Genomic DNA, 26240 nt, shown 5'->3' on the forward strand with positions numbered 1-26240 from the left:
TGCATTGTAAAATATATGTCTTATCTTTTTATATATTGCACGTACAGTTGAGTATAGTAGTACAGTATACATGACGCATTCTGAAGCTGTGGATTTACTGATACTAATGGACGACGTGTTCCTTCCATGCAGGGCTGACGGCTGTGGGTGGTCTGTCCCTGATGGGAGGAGCCTACACCCCAGAGACCACTGCCCAGACACTGGCTGTTCTCGCTGCCTTCATCTCCTCCGTCAACATTGCTGGTGAGACACACACACACACACACACACACACACACACACATGCACACGCACACGCAGACAGACACCCTTTGCCAATTACAGCAACTTTCAGCCAATACAATTTCAACCGTTAGCCGAAGATTGAAGTGGTTTTTTTAATCAATTATACAATAACATGCTTTCGAACCAAAACGCTGCAGCTGTCCCCCTTTATTCTACTCACCTGCTTAAACCAGAGTCTGTGGCTTTGGCTTTAGACCACACATACACACACGCACGCACACACACGTGCACAGTGCACACACACATTCATCCCCGCTATTACCCTTAATAATTCTCATTAGAATGACAAAGTGTTCCAGTAGCTATTAGAATACTCATCACTTCATAACCGTCCTCTGGAACACTTGACTGTACCTCCAGGGCAGGGCTGTGAACCGCTTCTCGGTTCACAACAGCAATGTCCCGATCTGCAAGCTCTTGAACTTGCAGATCGGCTATTTCCGGGCAGCGCGACGACAGCGGCATGAATCGAGACTTGACGAGGAGACTTTGATGCAGACGTTTTGGGAAGGCTATACGAGACACACGTTGCATTCTTTCAAAGACGTTTTCATCCAGACATCTGAGGCCACTTTGGTTCCAAGGTGTCGGTCCATTTGGGCCGCGTGCGTCAAAGAGTTCTGAGGAGCTTGTCGTCCGCGCGAGATCCCCAGGACGCACCCAGGGGTCAGGGGTCGCGGCGAGGATGTGAATCCCGCCACGGTTCCTATGGCAACGACCGTTAAAACCACTTATTAGTCCCTCAGATCTACCTTTTAAGTTTTCCCTCCAACAAAAGCGTGCCAGAAATACCACAACATTTATAGAAATATCTACTCTCTTTTTTTTGTTTTTTTAAGCACCAGTTGTTTAATTTCAATTTTTTTTCTTCTTCTTTATGTTCACTCGGTGGCTCGATTCCACATCATGCACAACTCTAAGCGGTCTACCACACTACCCATAAACGCCTTAGGGGAACAGAATAACGAACATTCCTCGGTGAGGTCTGGGAAGAGCCCCCCCCCCACACACACACACACACACACACACACACACACACACATATACACACACCACACCAACCCCTCACCGAACAAGCACCTACATACCCCTCTCCGATCCGATCCTTTTTACTGTGCCACAAACATAACACTGAAGTTCACTTTCAATAAACCCAGCGTCTGAAGTGTATAGTCTTTCAGACGCCCGCCTCCCCCCCCCCTTCCCCTGTGTCTCCACTGTGTTCAGCGGTAGAAAAGGGCAATGGAAAACTCCTGTATGGATGAAGTGCCGTTTTTTATTCAGTTGAATCTGAGCATGAATCGGGAATCTCTGTTCGCTCCACATTTTCATTTGGTCTTCTTTCTTCCTTCCTATTTGACTCACTGTGGGGCAGTGGAATTAGGAATATGTTGTATATTATTGACTCACTGTGGGGCAGTGGAATTAGGAATATGTTGTATATTATTGTATTTGACTCACTGTGGGGCAGTGGATTTAGGAATATGTTGTATATTATTGTATTTGACTCACTGTGGGGCAGTGGAATTAGGAATATGTTGTATATTATTGACTCACTGTGGGGCAGTGGACTTAGGAATATGTTGTATATTATTGTATTTGACTCACTGTGGGGCAGTGGATTTAGGAATATGTTGTATATTATTGACTCACTGTGGGGCAGTGGAATTAGGAATATGTTGTATATTATTGACTCACTGTGGGGCAGTGGAATTAGGAATATGTTGTATATTATTGACTCACTGTGGGGCAGTGGAATTAGGAATATGTTGTATATTATTGTATTTGACTCACTGTGGGGCAGTGGAATTAGGAATATGTTGTATATTATTGACTCACTGTGGGGCAGTGGAATTAGGAATATGTTGTATATTATTGTATTTGACTCACTGTGGGGCAGTGGAATTAGGAATATGTTGTATATTATTGACAGTTACAGTAGCCCTGAGTGAACACCCTGAGCGGCAAGGACAGAGTTCTCCGTTCAATCAATTGGTAACGCCGAGCGCTCAGGACGGAGATTGATTAAAAAGGGGCAGAGATTATTGATATCAAAACCAATCGCATCGCTCCACAGGCTGGCAGCGTCTATTGCGCATCATTCAATGTTATTTTCCGGTGGGACGTCATCGTCCCATTTTAGTGGGTGAGATCTAAAATCTTAAAACGTGAATAACTCTTGATCTAAATCACTCCGTCCAATTCTAAGAAAAGATTATGTTTTAGACGGCCCACAGGGCTTAAAGTTCTCAGTCTTGGGGACGGATTTCAGTCCTGAGGATTTCATAGGGGTCATTTAATGAGATCAGTGCAGATTTGCAAAAAATCTTTTTCAATCTTGGGAATTTGTTTGGCTTTAAGTCCTGGGCCCATCGAGGAGCCGTCGCTAGTTGCGTTAGAATTAATCATACCTCCCATTGTTGTCGATCGCCTCGGGAGTGTTTTGGCTACATCAAGCTACTTCAGCTACATCTGGGATAGCATCCGGTCTGTCGCTAAATGTGCTCTGCTGCTATAAATTGCTGGGCACTCTGATTTAATGTATTAAATAACCCCGGGCGTTCAGGTGGGTTGCCAATCCCACTGTATATAAAGAGCCCATTTATCAGCTTCAGTTTTATAGAGTTCAACTTCCAATTTTTCTCTTGATATATATCATATATCATATATATCTTGTTTCATACATTCCAATTCCGTATGTTTATCCTGTTCCCGGAGTGTTTCCTGGTTGGATGAAATAACCTTTTTAACCCATTCAGTACGGGAACCCTTTTTGGTGTATTAAAGCATTATGTCATACTATTGAAAAAATAGCAGATCTACAAGCTCATAGCGCGGCAAAGAGTGCCGCGCTACAAGCTTGTAGATCAGTTATTTTTTTAAACTCGTGAAAATGTGGCGCAAAACTTTGAATTTATATTCTTTCAGAGCAAATGTTTTTAACTCAAATCTTTGCTTCTGGGGGCACGGTGGCACAGTTGGTAGTGCTGTCGCCTCACAGCTAGAAGGTCCTGGGTTCGATTCCCGCTGGGGACGCTGTGGGCACTGGCGGCGTGTTCCCTCCTCCGCGTCATCAGTGCCCATACCCGAGGCGGGGGTTGGCGAAAGGGCCTTTCTGTGTGGAGTTTGCATGTTCTCCCCGTGTCCCTAGGGTAGATACCCTCACAAAAACATGCCGTAATCCTGGTCTCTAAAACTACCTCCCCCTGGCCAGCCGGGCGCCTGATGGAGGGGAAAGGAACTGGTCGGAATAACGTGTCCCTTCCACGCGCTACGTCTGGCCGGGGAAATTCCCCTCTGTCAGGTAAAAAGAAGCAGCTTGGACTCCTCATGCATAGAAGGAGGCATGAGGTCAGTCCGCTGCCCCCCCAGGTTGGCAGAGGAAGTGTAGCGCCCAGGATTACATTAGACAATTGGCACTCGATGAAAAGAAAACTGGGTTACAAAATCGTGGGATATAAAAAAAATAAAAATAATGTTTGCTTCTGGGGGGGTGCCTGGAACAACATATTTTCAGAGGGAGTCTGCGGCCAGATAGATAATTCTGGGGGTCCTTGACATGAAATAGTTTGAGCACCACTGACACAGAAACATCGTTTTTTTTCTTGAATCGTTTGGTCTCCTCCTACGTACCCGTCACATTTAGACGTGCAAGTGTCTTGCTTTTTATTGTACCAAGGACTGCGCAAGTGTTCACATTATTGTGTCGCCATAATAACTCATTTTGCTGGGGTCCCCCTGCTACCCCTCCCAAGGACCCCTGAGGATCCATGGACCCCACTTTGAGAAGCAATGCTTCGCAGGCTTTGCGTTCAGGCTGCCAGTGATAACTAGTAGTCTTATTCTTCAAAACGATTTAAATATAGCTCCCGAGAAATGCCTTATAAATAATGTATAAAAGAAAAGCTCCCTGGCTTCTTGCTCTTGTTCAAATTTCCGTCCTGCACATTCCTCCATCCTTAATATATTGACTCAGATCGTACTGAAGTAATAATAGTCAGACTGTTATTACTGCTGTGTTTTAACTGGGGGAGGACTGAGCTCTAAATTTAGATGAGCAGCTGGAGAGAGACAGGTAGGAGCGTACGTGTGTGTGCGTGCGTGATGTGTGAGGGGGGGGGGGGGGGGGGGGTGAGAAGCCGTAATGTGATCGTCCCTTTACTTACTAAAGAATAATGTCTGGTCTTGGTTTGATACTTTCGGTGGTTTCTCGTTAAAATATTTACACTGCCATGAAGCACTCTCTGATTAACCACATTTTCAACCTGCCGTCCCTATTTTGGGCAAACATTTCCAAAGTATTCAGTTTAAAGTATTTCAACGCCAGGGGGGGGGGGGGGGGGGGGTAGAGATTTCATTTGGCAGTAGAGATTCAGGTAGCAGGTGCGCCAGCCCGCTTGTTGTTTTGGTTGAAAGTGAAACTAATCGAGCCCCCTGCTCTACCGAGGCCTATAGCGCCCGATCATGCCCATTTCATCGCATTATGAGCCATAATGTCACTAAAGACGACGTGCGTGCATGCGTGCACGTGGGGATTTGGCTGTTTTTTACGTGGACTTTTTTTTTTAAACACTCTATTAATGCCAATTAATCAAATCTCGTTCTCTCGGGCATGGCGACCTGACAAAGGTAGATTAATGTCATTATCTCGGGCATGGAGTTGAAACGGTGGGAAAATGTTCAGTACATGTACAGTAGGGCTTAAGTGGTTTGATTCCTAACATTGGGATTGGGTGTCATCCATTGGTCTACAAACGCCTGTCGACTTGAAAGGAATCCCTTTTTTTTGTATCACTCAACCACTACCACCCTGTCTCTCACCCTGTCTTTCCAACCTCACAATCACCAACCTCCATCACCATCACAATTTATTCAATTTGAGCATTTAGCAGTCGCAGACACTTTGGATCCAGAGAGTGATTCACATTCAAGTTACCGTAATACATCAAATGCATCATAGAGATGGTAATCTAGGATCACAGGGAAACCAAGAACCTGTCATCAGTCTACTCTAAACATTATAAGAACACATAACAATAATAAATACTAATCTGTACATTGAACACTATAGGATACCAGCAGGTCAACATGATGAACCCTGCATCTCCCGGCTTCCAATGTCGACCGATAATCACCAATACCGTATGTTCCTTATCACCAAATATGGACATGTCCTACAATGCTGCCTACCGCCAGTAGACGACTAGGAAAAGCGGAAGTGAAATTACTCACTATACTAATTACTACTTAAAAACGTTGTTTACTTACGCGGCCGGTTAAGACTGGGGTTAGGGTTAGATTTAGGGTTAGTAATAGAGTTAGTAGTCGGACAACGGGACCTCGGACAGTAGCTGACAACGACGTCAATAAAGGGTATGCGCATGACATCATCATCATCATACCCGGAAGTTATGCAGGAACGCCCACTGAGTGGCGAAAAGCTACTTTCTGGCCTTTATGACAGCCCATACATCCAAACATAAAAGTCCTATCTGTGACCAGTGCCAACAAAACATGCCTCATGTCGCCAGAATGAACATGCCTTAAATCAATAAATAAACTCGTTTTTTTTTTTTATGTGATTTTCTTTTTTTTTCATATTTATACAGTTTGAATGTTGAAGAAGGTTTTCATTCAAACAGATTGTTCATTTGGGCAAATGAAATGTATACATTTATACGTCAAAGTGGGCTTGTTTTTTAACAAGTTTCTGGGGCAGAAGAGCGCAGTTCCGAGATTTGCATGTTGTTTACAATTGGTCCTGGAATCTCTTTGTCCTCAGGTTTCACGCTCTGATCACCGCCCATTAGCGTGCTTGTGTTTGTAAACACAGAAGTATTCTACATGGCTATAGTATAGTATGGAGGAGCATTTGGGTTAGACTTTACAGAAAATAAACAAAACCACGTATAGCTACTCGCTGAAATACACTTCCCAGCTTGGAGTCTTTCACCAACAAACAACAGGCTAGAAGCTAGCTAGCCTAGTTAGCTAGCCGTCTGTGTGTTAAAGAGCAAAGAGATCACACGTCTTTTCTTTTAATCACAACTCGCTCATTTCTTGCTCATTTAAAAAAAGGTTATATACTATGTAAACTATGAAATGCAGGCTTTCATTTGGTATATAGAACGTTTGTGTAGGCCCTCTCTACGAAACGGTATCAAGTGAAAAGGAAATGTCGGAAATCGGTTTATTGTGTAAAAGATTGGATACGTCTTTTCAAATACGGCCGTTAGTACTGTTAATTCAACATCCGGTGAGGGGAGGATACGGATCGTGTATGTATTGTGTATATAAATCAGCGCAGACAGTGGGTGGCCTTTAGACCGGATGTAACCCTTGCACACTAAATAGACACCAGGCATTGTGACTGCATGTGGACAGATCTGTTTATTAAAATAGCAAATCTACAAGCGCACAACATCATAGCCTGATGCGTCGATTTTATTTATTTAAAATACTGGGTCAATTGTCTGACTTTGATTGCTTAAAGTAGACCTGCATAAAATGGTGTACTGCAGCTATTTACAACCAGGTAGTGTATAAGTTAAATTGAACACTTAACTTAATATTTAATACTTGAATACTTATACTTAGTATTTAATACTTAGTACTTTCAAAAGGGTTTATTGGGGCACCTTACAAATTGCATTGTTTGTTCTACTGGCTTAAACATGTCAGTGTTTCTAGTGTTGCACTGTTGACAGCTAAAACGTCCTATTGTCTCTTGTCCCTCCCATTGTCACACCCACTTCTGTCCAGCTCTAAGGTGATAAAATGTTGTGAATATTGAAAAGGGCTTTTCTCAGCTTTGGGTGAAAGGCCCCAGTCATTTTAAAATGGTTATATCTCCTTCAATTATTGTCCAATTTCATTGAATGATACATCATATGAAAGCTTACATTCTGTACTTTAATAATCTGTAAAAATCTGAAAAATGGAAAAGGCGACATGAGGCATGTTTTGTTGGCACTGGTCACATTCTGATTGTATTATACGACGTTAAACGACGTTAAAATCACTTTGCCACTCGATTTGCCATAGACTTTATGCATGCGCATACCCTCTATATGTAGGAAATGTCCATACTGGCTCCATTGCATGGTCTTGATAATGGCTGATGACGGCTATTAAATGGTCTGATGACATCCAAAACAGTTAATCTGTCTAATTACATGTAAATGACACTCTCCTCTCCCTCTCCGTGACCCAGGTGGTTTCCTGGTAACCCAGAAGATGCTGGACATGTTCAAACGGCCCACCGATCCTCCCGAGTACAACTACCTCTACCTGCTTCCCACCGGCGTCTTCGTCGGAGGCTACGGCGCCGCCCTGCAGGCCGGATACAACATTGAACAGGTGTGACTTGACAGTGTGGTGGGTTTACTATACAATGGGGCTGTGACCCCTGGCACCTTTTTACCTGGGGAAATAACTGTACTAACAAAAAACTTTACAGATTGAAAGAGGATAATTCAAGCTTTCCGTACAGCTGCAATGTTGGTGAGTTTGACGTTGTTCAAGTAGATAGGACTTTTCTGTTTGGATGAATGGGCTGCCAATGGGAAGTTGCACCTAGTTAGCACCTTGCTGGCAAGATGGCCGCGGTGTGCATAAGGTCAATGGCTCCCCATGTCAGGCTCAAGATGACTGCGGTGTGCATAAGGTCAATGGCTCCCCATGTCAGGCTCAAGATGACTGCGGTGTGCATAAGGTCAATGGCTCCCCATGTCAGGCTCAAGATGACTGCGGTGTGCATAAGGTCAATGGCTCCCCATGTCAGGCTCAAGATGACTGCGGTGTGCATAAGGTCAATGGCTCCCCATGTCAGGCTCAAGATGACTGCGGTGTGCATAAGGTCAATGGCTCCCCATGTCAGGCTCAAGATGACTGCGGTGTGCATAAGGTCAATGGCTCCCCATGTCAGGCTCTTGCTCGCAGTGTTGTTTTTGTCGAAAAATGTTCGTCGACTACCTTTTTTTCACTGCCGAAAACTAAATGTAAACTAAATGAAAACTAAGCTATGATGACTAAAACTGAGACTAAATGTATTGACAATTTTGTCAACTAACGATACAAACTAGACTAAAATGCTAGGAAGGGACTAGTGGACAAGAGATCCAGTCATTTTATAATTGGGTGCATGCTGAAAATAGCAGATCTACAAGCACACAACGCGTCGTGCTGTGACGCGTTGTGTGCTTGTAGATCTACTATTTTCAGCAAGTGTAAAATCAGTCATTACGACGGCATCAAGACCTGCCAAAATACATTTTAGTCGACTAAATCTTGTGATATTTAGTAGACTAAAACTAGACTAACACTAAAACATTCCAGGTGACTAAAACGACATGAAAACTATTCAAGAGACTTTGACTATGGAATATGGAAATCATATTTACAATATGGAAACCATGCATCTGTCACTTATACAATGTAGGCTACACACTTTGGAATTAGTTAAACATGGAACCTGCAGCATTAGGTGAGTCATTCATTGTATAATGTGTTGGACGTTTGTAGCGGTTGTGCCAACAATAAACGACTGCTAAAGGGGTCCTCCTGCTGCTTAATGCTACAAATACACTGTGTAGCTTTGTAGCTTCCCGTGTGAACGTTGTGGCAGAATAGGAAGGATGAATGAATAAATGAATAATACATGGATGGTGGGAAGTACTTCCATGCTGTCCATTGAACCTGACCTGGTGTCATTATAATTCTAGCTGGTAGCCTCTGCTCTAAAATCCCTTAGTAAACATGTGCTGGCCTTTTAGGCCCCGTTCCAGTCATTCCACATCCTTACCCTTCATCATGCCGTTCTTTCCTTTTAGATGATGTACCTTGGTTCAGGCCTGTGCTGTGTGGGAGCCCTGGCAGGTCTGTCCAACCAGAAGACGGCCCGTCTGGGGAACACCCTGGGTATGATGGGCGTGGCAGGGGGCATCGCCGCTACCCTGGGTGCCCTGAAACCCTGTCCCGAGCTCATGGCACAGATGGGCTTGGCCATGGCCATGGGTGGCACAGTCGGTGAGTGTTTGTGTGTGTTTTTTGTATGCGTCGACTCGTGACTGGGTTTTGTGACTTTTCTTCTCTCGTTTGCCTACATTAGCTTGTGTGAGTAATTGATACAACGGCGACCGAGTAGCTCCGTTCTACAAGCTCAAAACACGTCACAAGCTTGTAGACCGTCTGTTGCAGTGGTTTTCAACCCTTTTCATATCAAGGCCCATTATTTATTGGGTATTTGAGTCACGGACCACCGTTTGATAAGATTTAGCCTCTAAGACACAAAACTGAAGAATATTTTGTTATCGTTGGCTAAGATTTTGTCCACAATTCAATATGCTGTTGGCAAACGTTAAATTCTTCTACATTCTGTAATTGTGTAGACTTCTTGTAAGTAATGCAGATGTTTAACAATAAAGTAACTCTTGAGAGCGTAAAATGAAACCCAAATGGAATGGACCCGTAAAGATCTATAAGGGTCCTCCATTTGGTTACCAACTCTCCATCATTTAGCCGGGGACGACCTGGAACCCCCTCAAGGACCACTGGTGGTCCCCGGTAGGGTGGTTAAGTGCACAAGGTTTTTTTTTGCGTGATGTCTGTTTGTCTGGTCTTAGCTCGGGCCATATGGAGCAACACAGGTGTTCTGCGTTCAGAGCCATTCTGTGATGTTTACATCAACCACAACGTGACTAACCTCGCTCTGGGCAGATGCTGGAGCTTTGTGGGAATGGTCAGCATCGTGTCTGAGTCACTCTCTCTCTCATTTCAATTTGAATGCTAATTGTTCCAGTAACAAAGCCTAAACCCAGACTAAACTCTACAATCAGACCAACGGTGCATTTCCAGATGCCCCGCGTTAACCTTGCAAGGCCCCCAGCGATCCACCCCCCCCCCCCCACACACACACACACACACACGCACAGACAACACAAATATACACCGATTGGAGGCCTACTCACAAACACGGAATTCCACCAAATTAGCCCACATCGGCAACACCTGGTTCCACAGAGCGAGCGACCTGTTTCCCAGCACCACCGCATTGTGTGCGCGCGCAGCTGCGCATGCATTGTGGGTGACTGAATGGTTGTCATTGTATCTGCACACAAACCTTATTTTTTGTGGGGCCTTTTTGTTCCTTGCTAGGTTCCATCTGACCAATATAGGACTTTTAGGTAGTTCTAAAAAGTGTGTGCTTAAAACACCTGTTGGTGTTTTAAGCATTATGTTATACTTTAGCTATTTTTTTAAAATCGTGAAAATGAATATATATATATTATTTCAGAGTGAACGTTTTTTAACTCGTATATTTGCTTCTGGGGGGTCCCTGGAACAACATATTTTCAAATGGGGGTTGGCGGCCAATTACATATATTTATGGGGGTCCTTTCTGTATCTGTCCTCTCTCTCTCAAGGCCTGGGTATTGCTAAGAAGATCCAGATCACAGATCTTCCTCAGCTGGTCGCTGCCTTCCACAGCTTGGTTGGACTGGCCGCCGTGCTGACCTGCGTGGCGGAATACATGATCGAGTTCCCCCACTTTGCCACGGACCCTGCTGCCAACCTGACCAAGATCATCGCTTACTTTGGCACTTTCATCGGCGGGGTCACGTTCAGTGGCTCCTTGGTTGCGTATGGCAAACTGCAAGGTGAGTGCCTGTGGAAACGTGTGTGTGTGTGTGTGTGTGTGTGTGTGTGTGTGTGTGTGTGTGTGTGTGTGTGTGTGTGTGTGTGTGTGTGTGTGTGTGTGTGTGTGTGTGTGTGTGTGTGTGTGTGTGTGTGTGTGTGTGTGTGTGTGTGTGTGTGTGTGTGTGTGTGTGTGTGTGTGTGTGTGTGTGTGTGTGTGCGCGCACGATTCATGCACAGCTAAACTTAGTTACTTTTTTTTTTTTTAAGATATGTTTTTGCGGCTTACGCCTTTTATTGATTTTTGAAGGGACAGACAGTAGGCTGACAGGAAACGGGAGAGAGATGGGGGGATGACATGCAGTAAAGGCCGTGTCGGGTCCGGGAGTCGAACCCGCGGCACACTGCGACTGGATTACCAGTCCGGTGAGAATTCCATACTAAAAGGCTTTCTTACCTTTCTTTGTAGTTGTTACGTCCCCACCAAAGAGGTCCAGGTGTTTTTTTGTGCAAAAGCTCCTTATCGGCTATTTCCCCTACCATAAGCCCTAAATGAATTGCATTGAATTGAATGGGAATTGAATGGGGCTATGGGGTGTTGTGCTAATTCGCTTATTTCCATCGACTCAAAATTATAATTTCTTTGTATATATCCTCTCTTCATAATGTAAATAATATCCCAAGCGGCACAGTTTACTACTTCTTTCGATGGAAATAAGCGAACTAGCAGTTTTTGCACAAAAAAACACCTGGACCTCTTTGGTGGGGACGTAACAACTACAAAGAAAGGTAAGAAAGATAAGAAAGCATTCTAGCATGGAATTATCCTTTAACACTTTGTGCTCCCAACACGTCCTTAGAATTACCCCCGTAGGAAGCCCATGACATCTTGGCCATGCCTTCTTCAGCGATCCTACACATGTTTTGCGCACGCGCACTGCCGTTCACGACTAAACTGTCTCTTTACTCTAAATCTACGGCGCTCTCCATGGTTTTGATCAAACGACAATGTTCTGTCTTCATGTCTGACTCGTTTGGAATATAACCGCTTCTAGAAAGAGAGATGAGATGTGACAGCGCGAGGTAGGTAGTAACGGAAGATTATGCCTTCCCGGTTTTGGGGCGTATTTATGTTTGAAAAATCCCGGCGCACTGGAAGTGTTAACACGCAGCTGTAGACTAGAGCAGTGGTTCTCAACCTGTGGGCTCCCCCACATCATTTCTAATTGTTTGTCGAAATAATTATGAATTGCATTTTTATAGCGCCAAGTGCTCAAAACACTTTACAGTCGAACCGCCGACACAGGGATCATTGGACGACCTGCTCTACCTCCTGAGCCACAGCCGCCCTGAAGTGTTTTGCTTCAACTCCTACAATTCCAAGTGCTTGAGTTCTTGTCGGAGTGGGGGTACCCCCCCCCCCCCCCCAGTTTATTGGGGGTGGGGGTTGCAGCCTTAAAAAGGTTGACAACCACTGGACTAGATAACATAAGGTTGCTGGTTAAATCCCCTTGGACCCGACAGGGAGAAATTGCTCCTCCACACAGTTCACTTCACAGTAACCACAGTGATAAAGTGTTCAAGGCTGATACTAATTGAACATCATGGTTCTGAGGAAACCTCACCTGCAATTCATTACAGCACAAGGACAAAACCACACTGTGGAGCAACATGGTGGTGGTCGCTATTAATGGAGAACAGAAGATTTGTCATGCAATTCCCATAAACAGGTTTTGAAATGTGCCGCTTCATTCTACAGTACGCTTAAACCACTTTAAATGTTGTGCATGTCATGGTGGACAATGACCGTTTAAAAAATGTTTTGATAATTTATGTGTGATACGATGACATATACAGTATATTGTGCTTAAATGGGTGGTTATAGTTCAGTCAATGGGTATACACTTTGTGATCCCACGCAAAACTTTCAAAAAATCACTTTCACCTAGAAACTACATTCACACTTTTTATAATTCAGCTGACTGTGGAGACACATGCTGGAACTTTTTACTTTAAAATGTTTTATAGTTTCTGAGTTATTTAACTTAAACGCCCAATGCATTCTCAATGGCAATAACACAAACTTTGGCACCACGCTGTTAACGTACATAATAAAGAATCCCACAGACGTCTTGGGCACAGCACGCAAGGTAATACCAAAGACGTCCACGTTCCAGCAGTGAAACTGCTCATGACAGAACGTTCTGTCATATAAGCTTTATTATTGATATCAAACCGGGTTGCTTGGCCTTTCCTTCTTCAGCGATCCTAGACAGGTTTTGCACGCACGCACTGCCGTTCACTTCTTGTATACAGGCGGACTAAAAAGCTGAAAAACTCTAAATCTACGGAGCTCTCCATGGTTTTGTCGTGCGAAACGTATTGATATCAATAATAAAGCTTATCTGGCGGAGAATTCCGACAGGAGCGGAAGGTTATTACATTCCTTATGGCGGAGCATTCCACCAAAAGTAGGGATTGTGTTAAGTGTGGGGCCCCCAGCCCGCGCCAGTTGCCCATGTATGGTCTAATTTATTTGTCTCTTCTTCCTCTGTCTCCGTCCTACATTATATCGTGTTTTGCAGGCGTTCTGAGCAGCTCTCCCTTGATGCTGCCTGGTCGTCATGTTCTGAACGCCAGCCTGATGGCAGCCAGCATTGGAGGGATCATTCCATACATGATGGATCCCAGCTACACCATGGGCATCACTTGTCTCGGATCAGTCTCTGCCCTCTCTGCTGTCATGGTATACTGCGCACGTGTGTGTGCATGTTTGTGGTGTGCGTGTGTGTGCATGCAGACTTTAATGTCTGCATGCGCTAAAGTTCTCAGTCGCCACAACTGATTTCAGTCATTTGGATTCCATAGAATGCCAGAATGCCGTGTTGCACACACAGCCCGTCTACAAGCTGTTTTTGGTTATTTAAATCAAATACCACCACAGTGGAAAAAAAGCGGCACTCCAAAATATAGGCTGCAAGACTTTTAAATCTCCTCCGAGGAAGGCTGAGGCCGAAACGCCAAAGCGTTTCCTTTAGTTTGGAGTGCCGCTTTGGCCACTTGGGTTTTATTTGATTTAAGTTCTAATTGTAGCTGAGCACCCACTGCCTAAACTAAAAAGATTTAAGTTCTATTTGTAGCTGAGCACCCACTGCCTAAACTAAAAAGATTTAAGTTCTATTTGTAGCTGAGCACCTACTGCCTAAACTAAAAAGAATTCAGTTATATTTGTAGCTGAGCACCTACTGCCTAAACTAAAAAGATTTAAGTTATATTTGTAGCTGAGCACCTACTGCCTAAAGTTTAGGCAGTAGGTGCTCAGCTACAAATATAACTTAAATCTTTTTAGTTTAGGCAGTAGGTGCTCAGCTACAAATATAACTGAATTCTTTTTAGTTTAGGCAGTAGGTGCTCAGCTACAAATAGAACTTAAATCTTTTTAGTTTAGGCAGTGGGTGCTCAGCTACAAATAGAACTTAAATCTTTTTAGTTTAGGCAGTAGGTGCTCAGCTACAAATATAACTTAAATCTTTTTAGTTTAGGCCCTAAACTAAAAAGATTTAAGTTATATTTGTAGCTGAGCACCTACTGCCTAAACTAAAAAGATTTAAGTTATATTTGTAGCTGAGCACCCACTGCCTAAACTAAAAAGATTTAAGTTATATTTGTAGCTGAGCACCTACTGCCTAAACTAAAAAGATTTAAGTTGTATTTGTAGCTGAGCACCTACTGCCTAAACTAAAAAGATTTAAGTTGTATTTGTAGCTGAGCACCTACTGCCTAAACTAAAAAGATGTAAGTTCTATTTGTAGCTGAGCACCTACTGCCTAAACTAAAAAGATTTAAGTTATATTTGTAGCTGAGCACCTACTGCCTAAACTAAAAAGATTTAAGTTATATTTGTAGCTGAGCACCTACTGCCTAAACTAAAAAGATTTAAGTTATATTTGTAGCTGAGCACCTACTGCCTAAACTAAAAAGATTTAAGTTATATTTGTAGCTGAGCACCTACTGCCTAAACTAAAAAGATTTAAGTTATATTTGTAGCTGAGCACCTACTGCCTAAACTAAAAAGATTTAAGTTCTATTTGTAGCTGAGCACCTACTGCCTAAACTAAAAAGATGTAAGTTCTATTTGTAGCTGAGCACCTACTGCCTAAACTAAAAAGATTTAAGTTATATTTGTAGCTGAGCACCTACTGCCTAAACTAAAAAGATTTAAGTTATATTTGTAGCTGAGCACCTACTGCCTAAACTAAAAAGATTTAAGTTATATTTGTAGCTGAGCACCTACTGCCTAAACTAAAAAGATTTAAGTTCTATTTGTAGCTGAGCACCTACTGCCTAAACTAAAAAGATGTAAGTTCTATTTGTAGCTGAGCACCTACTGCCTAAACTAAAAAGATGTAAGTTATATTTGTAGCTGAGCACCTACTGCCTAAACTAAAAAGATTTAAGTTATATTTGTAGCTGAGCACCTACTGCCTAAACTAAAAAGATTTAAGTTATATTTGTAGCTGAGCACCTACTGCCTAAACTAAAAAGATTTAAGTTATATTTGTAGCTGAGCACCCACTGCCTAAACTAAAAAGATGTAAGTTCTATTTGTAGCTGAGCACCTACTGCCTAAACTAAAAAGATTTCAGTTCTATTTGTAGCTGAGCACCTACTGCCTAAACTAAAAAGATTTAAGTTCTATTTGTAGCTGAGCACCCACTGCCTAAACTAAACAAGATTTTCTTGTCTTACCTGTTTTTGGTTTCTAGTGGTCAAACTAGCATTTTCCATGAGATCTAAATAGTCTCGGATATGTCATACTTTTGTATGAAAGCAAAGGTTGAAGTCTCTCTGTGACTTCTTCACCTGCAGCTTGGCAGTATGTGGAACAGCAGGAACAGTATTACTAAAACATCATAATGTAACATATTTTGTGGTGTGCGCGGGGCTCCTTTTCATAGTGGTGCACAGATCGCACATTAGGACTTTGTCATAGGACATTTTGTCTGTGAGTGAGTGATCGGGGATATAGTTGAGGTCCTGGTAAAGAGTTCACCAGTCTTATTGTTAGCACCAATTCAACACAAAGTGCTTCTGGGAAGTACGGAAATGGAGATCATTACAAAGAATGAATGCAGACCCTTTATTTTTTTCCTTCACTGCTTCGGCGCCAGCTGGTAGTTTGCATTGGCTTGAGGACGTCGCCCAGCGATGTAACTTTTATGTGTGCCACTGCTGAGAGGCATATGGTATAACAGCTATTGTTACTGAACTTGGTTTGGAATGGGTCAAAAGTGCTGAGACGTTGAACTGCAGCATCCCTATTCACAAAAAAGAAAATCCAATCTACAATCTCGCAATACCGTTGTGAGCTGGTAGACTGCCTAAAAAAGAGTGGGCCATGTACAATGTCATCCCCAGTCAACCAAGTATTAATTCACTAAGTAGGCCTATAGAGGTTTTAACCACTTAAACCCTATATGGTTGACCGGAGTCCACCAGTGTGTGCGTGCGTGCGTGGCGTGGCATGGCGTGCGTGGCGTGCGTGCGTGCGTTCGTGTGCGCGCATACACTGTTAAAATCGTATTCAAATCAATTGGTTTCACAGGCAGTTTGCCAATACCCAAGCCTTACTCTCAATGGAAAACACAAGTGGAGGCGCATACTGCTTACCCTACAAACAAATGTTTAACAAAAGAGAAAGGAAAGAGGGGGAGTAACAGAAAGAAGGCGTAGAACAAGGAAGAGATGGGAGAGAGATAAAGGGAGTGAAATATGACTGGGCTGCTTGGTGTTAGGGGCTGTGTGGTTCCAGTTAGCCCGTTTTTTCAAAACGACCCTCTCACATGCACATGGGGATATTACATGGGTATTTTATTACATTTTCATTTTAGTTCAGGTTATTTGTTATTTAGTTTTAGATGAATGTTTTCGATAGCTGACCAGTCTTAGAAGTGCAGTATTATTGGCGTAGCAGGCCCACGTGCGTGAGTACAGTATGTGTGTCTGCCTGCACGAAGAGGATGCTACAGTACGTTGCACTAGCATTTAAAGGTCGGTTTTCTACTTTTTTAATTTATCCCACGATTTTGCAACCCATTTTCTTTCACCCAGTGTCAATTATCTAATGTAATCCTGGGCGCTACACTTCCTCTGCCAACCTGGGGGGGGGGGGGCAGCGGACTGACCTCATGCTTCCTTATATGCATGAGGAGTCCAAGCTGCTTCTTTTCACCTGACAGGGGACGGGGGCTTCCCCGGCCGGACGCACGTGGAAGGAACACGTTGTTCCAACCAGTTCCTTTCCCCTCCATCAGGCGCCCCGGCTGGGCCAGGGGAAGGCAGTGTAGAGTGTACTGCATTTTTTTTGTAAGGGTACCTACCCTAGGGGACACGGGAAGAACATGCAAACTCCACACAGAAAGGCCATTTCGCCAACCCCGCCTCGGGTATATGGGCACTGATGACGCGGAGGAGAGAACACGGCCCCCAGCTTCCCCAACGGGAATCGAACCCAGGACCTTCTAGCTGTGAGGCGACAGCACTACCGACCGTGCCACAGTGCCCCCCAGGCCGGTTTAGACTTGGTTGTGCGATGGTGTTATGTACTGAACCTAACCGATCCATAAGCCCAAAGCATTGTGGCCTCATCGATTGTGTCGGTCTGTGACGCTGTTGTACGGACGAACGGAGCATAAATTACATATCGCTCTGTCTTCTTCCTCATAATGGACGATGGTGGATAGATTATTTAAGCAATATTACACGAGAGGGTGTGGGTTAACGTGATTATTGCCACGACAGGGATGTCAGGAACGAGACGATGTAGAGTTCCGCAAGCATCACTGAAGTGGTAATAAATCACGTTAAACCACACCCTCGAGTGTAATATTGCAATTCTACAACAGTTACCCTTAAAACTAAGAAAATCGCTGAAAGAATATATTTTTTTAATGACAGATGTAGTCACTACGACCACAAATGTCCCAAGAAACTAGCTAGCCTAGCCACCGAGTTTGCTAGCGCTCTGGGAGAACAGAGCAGCTGAATTCTTTGTTTTGATTAGGTGGTGAATGGTGCTGGTTTAACCCACGACTAGAAGGCTGTTTCAACCAATTAGATTGCTTCCTCGAAACGACCTGTGGTAGAATATTAATTAGTAGGGTGAAAACCTCAGTAACGTCAGGAAATTCAAACTTTTTTAGAAAAGGCAAAATTGTGAAGGGGAAAACGGTTCTGAGTTTATTGACATACATGGAAGCCGTTTCAGAAGCAGTTGTTAATGAATCTATGACAACTTGCTGCTGCTGATGCCAGAGGTGGACGGTGAACCTCTTGGGAGTTCCCCTGAGACCTGCGCTGTTGAAAACCCACTGACAGGCCTTCCTCTTTGATGGACGACCCAAGTTGTTGCACGATCCAGCGGCCTAATTGTACGGGAGTCGCTGGGTTCGCAGAAGCTATGGTGGACGGCTCCCACATTCACACGACTAAAAAGAAAATGGAGACAAAGACATGAAACTCCCAATTTCTGGGGTCATTGAAATGGTCATTTTCCACCTGGTGTACTGAGGTTGTTCTGCTGCAAGGTGAACCGTCCTCGGCACGGTGCTCCATCTGAGAATTATGGGAGCGTTTTTTAAAGGTAAGGCGGCAGAGACTTCGCTGCTGTGACCCCTGCAGTCGCTGTTGCCGTCCATGGTGTATTTTAACGCGAGACCTGATATTCTTCAAGCCTCGTCCTTCTTGGTTTGTTTGATCAAGTGTATCATGACTTAATGGGAAGTATCTGGCTCTGCTTAGCCTTACTCCCTGTGTGTGCGCGCGTGTGTGCGTGTGTGGGTGTCTGTGTGGCCGTGTGTACTTGTGTGTGCACGGCACGCCGCACATTGGCCTGTAATGAGCTCATGACACCGATCCTCTGCTTTTCTTCACGGTGTTCTAGTCAGCCGAGGTCTAATCAGTCAGACGCTACTAGGCTATAGCTCCATCCGTCCATCCACAATTGAGGTCTAACGATGCCTTAAACACTGGCTAATATGCGTTCATCTGATATGGCACACAAGACGAGGGCGCGTGTTTCAGAAGGTCGGCAGAGGGAGTGCATGTGTGTAGGCTGGGGTATAAAATATGGGCAATCCAGTAGGCCAATATTGGCATTGGAACATCTACATCTTCTTTTAGGGCCGCTAGCCCCATCCTATGTCCAGATTTGAGGTTTTGTGTGATCAGGGCCCTCCATGCAAGTGGAGGGCCCTTCCTCACTCATGAGGAAGGTCTGCTATTTTTGGAAAATAGTGAAAATGTGTCGCAAATGTGGGGGGAGGGTCCCTGGAACAACATATTTTCAGATGGGGGGGGGGGGGGGGTCTGCGGGCAATTACATATATTTTTGGGGATCCTTGACATGAAATAGTTTGAGAACGACTGACACAGAACACAGAACATGAGGTTTTTCAGAAAACTGTCAGGATTTAGAAGACATTTTGTAGAATCTGGTGTCGGGTCTAAATGGGTTAATGTGTCTCCTTCAGGGAGTGACGCTGACGGCAGCCATCGGAGGGGCCGACATGCCCGTGGTCATCACGGTGCTCAACAGCTACTCGGGCTGGGCGCTGTGCGCCGAGGGCTTCCTGCTGCATAACAACCTGCTCACCATCGTGGGAGCTCTGATCGGATCGTCCGGAGCCATCCTCTCCTACATCATGTGTGTGGTGAGTCTCAACAGCAGTGCTTCTTTTTTTTTGGTTAAAAGTGTATATATAAATCAACATGAATCCAACAAACGCTACACAATGATCGTGTTTTATTAGTAGGGGGCCCTGCTTCATCTCTCTCTCTCTCTGCTAAGGATGTATTTTCATTTATTTATTTATTCTTCATTTTTCTTTTAGGTTTTATGACCTCAATTACACCCAAACAACCTGAACTTTTGAACATTCAGTGGATGTTCTGTGGTCTGGGGTTTTCTCTGTGTGTTCTGAAGCCTTTTGAGCTGCAATGAAAACAGGCCGTAACAGTGACATCTGCTGGCAAATTGTAATGTCATATATGGGATTTGTGGACTCTTACCTCCCAGTCCGCAGGCGAAAACCTCCAGACCACAGAAAATCTGCTTAATGAAGTTCTGGGTTTTTTTGGGGGTGCAATTGAGCTCAGAAAACCTAAAAGAAATTGAGAAAAATTACAATTACAATTCATGTGATTCGTTCCTGCACTCCGCTCTGTGTTGTCCTGACTCCTGACAAACAAGTCAAAGCCATACCAGTTCAACAATAAACAGAAAGCAGAAATGCGTGATACTATTATGTTGGTGGAGGGGGGAAAAAAAAGACACTTCTGACAACCTGTTCAAGTTGAGCTCGTCTCTACAAATACTGTATTAAGTGTATTTCACTCCAGTGTTTCATTGTGGAGTCAATTCAGCAGCATTCTCTGACTGCAGTTCTTCTCCTGTCCACTAGGGGGGACTCTAACTGTACTGTCTTAACCAGTGCCACTCCAACTCAGAGAGAAGCATCATGTCACTGATGAGTTTTTTTGTGCTCTTGTTCTTTTCCTTTTTATTTGGAGTTTCAGTGTGACACTTTTCCTGATGGATTCCCAATAAACAGATTTAAAAAGGAATTGGCACATAAATCACAACAATGCATCCTCTGTCCGCTTGTCCCCTGATTGGGAGAGGCCAGCTCATCCCCATCAGGGGTATAATTTGGGGTCCCTGGGGATGGCATTAGCCACCCCCCCTAGAGTTCACATTTTCACCCAAAAATGCAGTTATTTCATGCATTATGTTCTATAACAATCAGATTATTAGATTGGGATCTGCTGTCTGCTATTTTCAGATCTCTGTAAAGCGCCTTGTTGAACCCATTTTGGGGCGGGAACCCCTTTTGGTGTTTTTTAAACATTGTTATAATTTAGCTATTGAAAAATAGCAGATCTACAAGCTCGTAGCGCGCCACTCGGTGCTATATAAATGCACCATTTTACCATGTATTTCTCTACCGTTCTCTCCCCCCCGGGCCAGGCCATGAACCGCTCCCTGGCCAACGTGATCCTGGGCGGCTTCGGAACGTCGTCCACGGGCACCGGGAAGCCCATGGAGATCGTGGGCAGCGTGACGGAGGTCAACGTGGACCAGACGGTGGAGATGATCAACGACGCCCACAATGTCATCATCGTCCCAGGTATAGCACCCACGCACGCACACAGACACACACACACACACTTCTTGAGTAACTTGAATTATTGTGTGCGTGTGGTAAATGGTGCATTTTTATATAGCGTCGTATAGATTGTGCATTACATTCACCCATTCACACACACAAACATTCACACACCGATGGCGGAGCAAACCCTGCAAGGCACCAACAATTAGTGCGATTAGGGGTTCAGAGCCTGTGTGTGTGTGTGTGTGTGTGTGTGTGTGTGTGTGTGTGTGTGTGTGTGTGTGTGTGTGTGTGTGTGTGTGTGTGTGTGTGTGTGTGTGTGTGTGTGTGTGTGTGTGTGTGTGTGTGTGTGTGTGTGTGTGTGTGTGTGTGTGCACTTCTGACTCGCACACCAACATTTTGAACAAAGTCATACCTACCCAAGGGCACTGGGCAGCTTAATCTACATTCTATGCACGCGAGCACACACACGCGCGGTCACGCGCCAGAGGTCTTGCGCGTCACGTGTACGCCGAGAAGCACTGACTTTGTCACATCTTTTCGGCGTTACTTAAAGTGTGCTCTGTTTATTTAACCTGGGCTTGACCCCTGGTTACATCACCGTCTTGGCTATAGGCTAATTAGCTAGCGCTGGTGCAGAGGCGGCGGTCATACACAAACATGAGGCTCTGCAGACCTGTGTGGTCCGATCAGCCCCTCAGCCCGACGCTCTACAGTATCTGATACGTGCAAGGTCGAGCCAAAAACTAGAAACAAGGCCTTATTTTGATGAATATAATATGGGTGGCATTTTGGGTCACTTGTTTTTTTTTCTGTTTTCAGGGTCGATTGTAGCCTTCGCCCGTCAACAAGAATCGTACATGTTCATTACGGTTACTGTGTAGTAATGTTTACTGTGTAGTAACATGGTTTATGAATAGAAATAATATTATATATAATATAATGATTACAAAGAAAGAAACTAAACATTCAATAGAATGTTCTGGTTTTAATTGTAACTTCTGATCTTAAAGGACATTATTTCAAAGACAAATAAAATGGAGCAGAAGGTAAAAAAATACGTAAAAGTATCTCCTAAAACATTTTGCTTTGTTACAGCCTCATTTCAAAAGGGATTAAATTATTATTTTTTCCTCATCAATCTACACACTCATACCCCATAATAATGATGAAGTGAATATTTTGTTAATTTAGGCTGTAACAAAGCAAAATGTGGTAAAAGTGAAGGAGTGTGAATACGTACTTTCCGGATGCACTGTAGGCCTATATATATTTTTTTTAAGATATTTTTTGGGGGGCTTTTTGCCTTTATTGATATATTGACAGTGGTGTTACAGGAAAAAGGGAGAGAGATGGGGGGGGGGGAGAGACACGCACCAAAGGTCGTCGGGATCGGTACTCGAATCCACGACACGCTGTCAGGCTGGATTACCAGCCTAGGTGCCTGGACCGCTCGGCCGGCCCAGGCCATGGTCATATAGTTTTACACCAAAAATCATGAATACCGCTATTATTGTGATTTGCATACTGTGGTACCATCAAAGTAATGAGGATTGGCCTTGAACTTTATCCATAATCGTGCAGCCCTTCTAAAAGCAGATCATGTTGGCTCGTTAGGTGTAAGATGGCATAGTTAGTTATACTTTTATCATCACATGAGCTCCACCACAACTCCTTACAGACTCCTTGTTTAGAGAGAAAATACATATTTTTATTTGATCAAATGTATGTCAGTGAAAGCACTTGGAAGTATCCTTACAAGTAATATATTCACTTGAGTTGTTTTGATCAAATATGTTTCTTTGTACTATATGGTCTACATACTGTACAAGCTCACATGCATTGTGACCTTGTACAGTACATATGCTCTTTTGGGCACTTGACAGTCTGGCGCACACCCAATTATACTGTACATTATCATACTATAATTCTAACAATGAATGAATGAATGAATGTCAGAAACACCGGCGTATCTCCTCATTGCCTGCACCAATCGCTCCCACTTTTCACACAGGCATTGACCATAATAATATGGAGGTCTTAATGAAGCCCTTTTTTCGATTTGACACATTAATGATTAATAATGAATTTATTAGTGAATTAACCTCGCACCCTCACACACCTCCGCCCCTTGGCGACACCTGCATCACAGGCCACCGTTCTCACCGTTACCCCACTGGCATGCTTCCTCTAGCTACCGCCGCAACACAACAAATAGTGCCCTATACAATTTGGCGCCGCTGACTGTGTGTGTGTGTTGCATCCTTTGGCCGTCTTCTCCTACCAAAATACACAATTTGCACACATCTCACCATGCACTGTACAGCAACAGCTTGCCTGTCCACACATCAACCACTACTTTGCATTCATATTCATGTCATATTTACAGTACTACGGCCTTCACAGTGACCGGGATATTGTGTGTGTGTGTGTGTGTGTGTGTGTGTGTGTGTGTGTGTGTGTGTGTGTGTGTGTGTGTGTGTGTGCGCGCGCGCGTGTGAGAGGGACGATAAACAGTCAGCAACACGTTAAATTTCTACTTCTACTAAAGAAAGAGGCAGCGATGGAGCCATAAGTCCATATCCATAAATTCGGGGACATAAATTGCGCAAAATACTGTTAAACATGACGGCAGCAGCCTGCTGCATCCTCCTAGCTGTTGTGTGCTAAGCTAATTATCATACGGAACCACAACAGTCAACACGGCTCTGACCAGGGTTGCCACATTGACTGAGAGGAAAACAAGCAACCAGGTCTATGAAAATGTTAACAGGCCAGATCAAGTCAGAAAATCTGAAAATAATAATAATAATAAATAAATCTAGAATAAGAAACAATATTGCTGACTGTAAAACATCATTGTCCAATGTTATTTTAGAGCAGTGGTTCTCAAACATTTTCATGTCATGGACCACTAATATTCTATATATATATATATTATATAGTGTATATATATTATATATAATATATATATTTACTATATATATATATATATATACACCGGTATATATATATACAGTATAATACACACACCGTATATCTAGGTGTGCCCCGAGATTTTTAGGCTATGAAAAGTGTGCCCTGGGACAAAAAAGGTTGAGAAACACTGCTCCAACGCACCTACCCTTTTTCACACCGCCCCCAGGCAGGCATCTGAAACAATTCCCCACACTGAACATAATTTGCTGTTCATATATTCAGAACGGGTAAGGACTAGTACTGTAAATTAAGCATTATACAGTAGGTAGACTAATGCATGTCAAACTGAGGGTCCTGAGAGCCGTAAAAACCTTCTCTTATGGGGGTCGCTGGCATATCTTTTCAAATGGTTGTCCTCGACGTGAAAAAGTTTGGGAACCACAACGACATACAGTACTGAAGCGATACTTGAAACCTCTATAAAGTAAATGTACTTGCGTTGTGAAATCCTAGAAGCACTGGGAACCTCATATTGCCGTTCATATTTTGAACCACTTGCCAGCTGTTCAACGCCACTTCAATAGAAAGCCCCGCATGGCGTTGCATATATTCATAAGACGGGATGACAAGTGCAACTCTGTGTTCAAAATATGATAAAGCATCACATAAAATGGTATTTTCCTAACCCTGCACCCAATATCGCATTCCTAACGCATACCAGCCAGCCCCGGGTATACTATACATCTGTCCTCGTGACGCACTAGCCAGTAGTAGGGTTATAGCATCGTTACGAAACCCCCGGCCTTTCAATCACTCCCCTTGTTTCCATTTTGACCATTTCTCCCTAATTGGAGCCGTCACAGTCACTTTGCTTGATTGACATCTGTGGAAACAGTTAAGACTTGGCCTGATAAACACAAGCGTTTCCCTGGCCTCGTCGCGGCTTTGTCTGCGTCGGCTTGTTTTCCTTTAGAGGAGAAACACTTGCGAGAGAGAGAGAGAGAGAGAGAGAGAGATATCACAGGATCGGTACGTGGAAAACCATTAAGTTGTTGTGCTGGACTGCAGACAGTCAGCCCTGTTGCCCACTGAGTTTGAAACCTTGTCGTCTGATTGGTTGTTGTGACAAGAGACAATGCATGATTGGCTGTTGTGACAAGGCCAGTAAACATAAGTTTGTGTGTTTGTGCGTGTGTGTGTGTGTGTGTGTGTGGTCGGTCTACATGCGTCTGGGACGTATCGCTCCACTGAGTGTTTGCTCTGATGCCGCCTCTCTCAAGGGCATTGGGAAGCTTTTTACTGTATTGGTTTAGCCCTCCGTGTCGGGGAGAGGTTATGGAAATAAGTGGAATTGAGGTACACACACACATGCAGACATTACACACATGCATCCACACATACTGTACATACAAATGTATCGGGTTATCGAGAGCACTTTCCTGTTTGCTGTTCAGTTTAATCACCATCGACCGGGGTCAACGTTCACTGTGTGTGCGCGTGTGTGCGTGCGCACGGCGGCAACAGTTTTATTTGTTTTAGATTTTTCCATGATATCAACACATTAATAAGAAGATTGTGATAGGTATGTTGCTGTTAACCGTTTCCGCGCCATTGCCGTAGATCTACGTCAATTGAAGCCTAGTATTTAATACTACACTTACCGCCATTGCCGTTGATCAATGGCAATTGCACTTTTATAGCGATTTCGATCGATCAAGCCATAATGCTACTTGCGTACTCGGGTAGCTACCTGTTGTTGTCATGACAATGGATCGCCCATCTTAGGTCGTCCTCGCCATAATAATCCAGTCTATCTGTTTCTTTCAATCGCCTGTGTCTCCTGTTCCTTGTCCCCGATGGCATTTTTGGTCAAAACAAAGTTTATTTGACGGCACAGAGCCGACGATGTGGACCTCTCCAGTGCCCCGGCATAGACCCCTCTTGTAAACAAGGCCTGTCCAGGACCTGCTCTACTTACTAGGATATGTTCACTGCCGGTAGTCTGGAAATGTGGCTTTTCAAAATAAGAGCTCTGCTGGGAAAAATGCTGGCGTGAATTAGATCCTAATTTTTCAATAAATGTTTGTTTAAAAAAAAGTGTTAACAAATCTCATAATCCCAAAACCTTATTCACTACAATACATTCTGTCATGCATCCAATTTGGACATGTCCTCTGCTAATTGTGAATCCGCAAAGTCAAGGACATCAGAGTCAGACCCCCCCCCCCCCCC

General features: G+C 43.9%; 1 protein-coding gene across 3 annotated transcripts in view; it reads left to right on the plus strand.

The window, feature by feature from the left end:
- nnt (nicotinamide nucleotide transhydrogenase) overlaps positions 1–26240 on the plus strand; it is a 335122-nt gene that overhangs the window by 19505 nt on the left and 289377 nt on the right. For all 3 annotated transcript variants that reach the window (XM_083794109.1, XM_083794108.1, XM_083794107.1), the window contains exons 12-18: positions 133–243; positions 7499–7644; positions 9117–9312; positions 10710–10943; positions 13506–13666; positions 19452–19631; positions 20948–21107. In XM_083794109.1, coding sequence (XP_083650235.1) covers positions 133–243; positions 7499–7644; positions 9117–9312; positions 10710–10943; positions 13506–13666; positions 19452–19631; positions 20948–21107 — 1188 coding nt within the window. The remainder of the gene's footprint in view (positions 1–132; positions 244–7498; positions 7645–9116; positions 9313–10709; positions 10944–13505; positions 13667–19451; positions 19632–20947; positions 21108–26240) is intronic.

This window comes from Protomyctophum parallelum (genome assembly GCF_964188405.1).
Source record: "Protomyctophum parallelum genome assembly, chromosome: 21".
NCBI classification, from domain to species: Eukaryota; Metazoa; Chordata; class Actinopteri; order Myctophiformes; family Myctophidae; genus Protomyctophum; species Protomyctophum parallelum.